The 2,885-nt window shown below is 31.5% G+C and overlaps 1 protein-coding gene across 1 annotated transcript in view; it reads left to right on the top strand.

The window, feature by feature from the left end:
* Positions 1–1,836, top strand: part of LOC108748493 (ATPase family AAA domain-containing protein 2-like) — an 18,058-nt gene extending 16,222 nt beyond the window's left edge. Inside the window, exons 24-26 of the mRNA XM_018486705.1 lie at positions 486–618; positions 687–782; positions 1,378–1,836. Coding sequence (XP_018342207.1) covers positions 486–618; positions 687–782; positions 1,378–1,688 — 540 coding nt within the window. The 3' untranslated portion in view covers positions 1,689–1,836. The remainder of the gene's footprint in view (positions 1–485; positions 619–686; positions 783–1,377) is intronic.
* The last annotated feature ends 1,049 nt before the right edge of the window (positions 1,837–2,885 follow it).

Here is a 2,885-nt window from a genome sequence, read left to right as displayed (position 1 = left end):
TATATATATATATATATATATATATATATATCTAATTCTGCAAAGAACGCCCCGTAATCTTTTTCAGTCTTGAAGCACAATCATGAACAGAATTGGAATAGTAATATCATAAATTAAATTGCTTGTCAATTTAATAATTTTGATACCAATAAGCATTTTATAAAACTTAATTTGATTTTAATAAGAATCTCTATCTTATAAGAATATTAATAACTCGATATATTAAGAATCTAAAAATATTAAAAGTCTGAGAATAATAAGAAAGTAGATACCTCGAGATATAAATATAATAGCATATATTCATTAAAGATGTATTTAAATATATTTAAAAACGATAGATTGAAGTGAAAATGTTGAATATTTATAGAATCATTTTAGAAAATAGTCAAAATGAAAAGCAAATTATCTCTTAAACGACTGATCTTTAAATATTGATATATTTCCAATATGCTCGTAAGTGCACAATTATCGATCGCTTGTCACAGATTGCAGAATTGTATGACAATAATCGTGGCGAAGTATACGAAGTGAAATCGCCTTCGTCGCAAAAGCGACATTTCTTTTTCAAGCAGTTGTTCAATGAAAAATCCGACAGTCTTTCCGATCGCTCTTCGCAAGGTGATTATCCGTCTGAAATAATAACAATTTATAATGATTAATAATATATTAATTTCTAACAAACGCAGCGGATCTGACGCCAATTTCGTGCCCGAAGAAACTCAAGGGTGAGAACAAGAAGCTGAAGAATCGTATACACTCTACTAACTCTGGTGGAGTACTAGGTATATTTTTTAATACAAATTTTATATATATACTCGTAATATTTACGCATGTTAATGTGCATCGTAATGGTCTCTTAAGAGATTAGTGCGGCACGCAGTACGACCAGAAAGATTAAAACACAATCGAAAGCGCGAAATAAGCTCGGAGTTGTACGATCCTCGCACTCGACGTCTTCCAGATCGAGTAACTGTTTTATAATTGACAAATCTTATAAGTTATTATAATAAATAAGTAAATCACGTAAGAGATTGTTCCAAATTAGTATGTGATCTCTTTTTTAATGTAATTTGAAAAATCACATAATATTAGAAATAATTTTTCATGTGATTTTATAGTTATCGAATTTTCCAGAATTGAATGATAGAAATGGAAGGAAAAATACATATTATCACGTGAGTTTTCAAATTATGTGGTTTTAAAAAATCACGTACTGATTTGGAACAATTCGTGATTTATTTGTCTCAATTACATAATATCGTTATGTAACTTTATGACATAATTTTTTTCAGTAAGGCGATTTCTTAGAATTGAGTTATTAACACATGAATAGTATAAATCGCAATGGATTTGTACTTTTATAAACTTAATGATTAGGAACGAACATCAAGAGAGAATACAACGCGTCCGGGGAAGGTCCGTCATCCAAACGGCAAAGATTAACGTCCAGCGCCTCTTCTGTCCCGTCTAGCGCCGAGAAATTGTACAGCTCGCAAATCGAGGACTTGGTCGAAACGATTGTCAGATCAACCGACGAGTGGCCAAGTCATCTACTGGAGAGCCTGTTCTCTTCCCTCGAGCTCGCAATGGAGAACAACGGAGATCTATGCGCGACGGTGAACGAGTACGTCGCTCGTTATGAAGAATTGAAACGGGTCAAAATGCGGATAAAGCAAGAAGAGGATTAATCGTTAATTTGGTCCCTCGTGAATCGTTCGTGTGATGTCCAAATTTGTGAAATTTGTGAAACACGATAGATAAATAATACAATGAAAAATTCGTGGAATGTAATATTGTGATGTAATAAATGACGCGGTAAACATTAAAAAAATATTCTTTGCACATTTTTTTGCTATTAAATATATATTGTTTATATAATTTTCATCATTTTGACGTTACAGTTTATTTTTGTTCTTAATTTAATTAATTCTTAAAAGTTATCTGAATTAAAAAATTATCTGATTTAAATTATTTAAATTAAATGGTAAATAGGAAATTTATTTAAAAAATTAAAATACTTAATAATATCCACATAATAACATACATTTAATTTGAAATTAAAATTAAATTTTAAAAGTAACAATAAAAAATAAATAAAAGAGCTCGAGGGAATAGGCGCTGTTCAGAGAAAAATTGCGCAAATTGTTCAAAGAATTCTCTCAATGTAAAAGTTAAATTTATTGAAAAAAAAGAGACAATAAAAAAAAATAGAACAATAAATCTTCAAATGAAATGAAGATTACAAAAGTGAACAAATTTACTAGAACAGTTATGATTTCATTAGTCAATACTGAATTTTTGAAATTTTCACTTCGTTTCAAGAGATAATACAATTACCCTTCAGGTCACAACACATTGTTGTACTCCTCAGGGCATATGTTTAGATTCTCACCCAAGTGCCACTCAAGTATCACTCCGTCCTGTTGTTTACTGAACGTTATTCAAGGATGACATTATGACACCCGGGTGGAAATCTGAACACGTCCCAGGATATGACAGGCGTATAGAAAGTCTGCTTTGTCTTATTTGTTAGGGATTTCGGTGCTGAGTTTCAAAGAATATAGTAGATGAGTGTTCATGAATGGTAATCCGGGGATCGATTGTGTATTTCAGAGCTGTCCAGGACCGGATACTTTTGGCTTAAAATTGAAACGTGTCGGTATTCATGCCTCTATATATATTATATATATTACCGTTTCTACTCATTTCATTGGGAGCGGTGCATTTATACACATCACTCACATCGGCCGATAGTATTTTTACTGCTTTACTAATGAGATTATATTATTTTAAATTAGCCAAATAGCGATGTGAGCAAAATGATATACACTCCATTTCATTGCTGTTTTATTATAGCACGCGACGCTCGGTCTCAGGGATGACAA

The sequence above is a fragment of the Trachymyrmex septentrionalis genome, unplaced genomic scaffold (genome assembly GCF_001594115.1).
Source record: "Trachymyrmex septentrionalis isolate Tsep2-gDNA-1 unplaced genomic scaffold, Tsep1.0 scaffold223, whole genome shotgun sequence".
Classification (NCBI taxonomy): domain Eukaryota; kingdom Metazoa; phylum Arthropoda; class Insecta; order Hymenoptera; family Formicidae; genus Trachymyrmex; species Trachymyrmex septentrionalis.
Note: the sequence above shows the minus strand (reverse complement) of the source record. Positions and strands in the feature narration are given on the sequence as shown.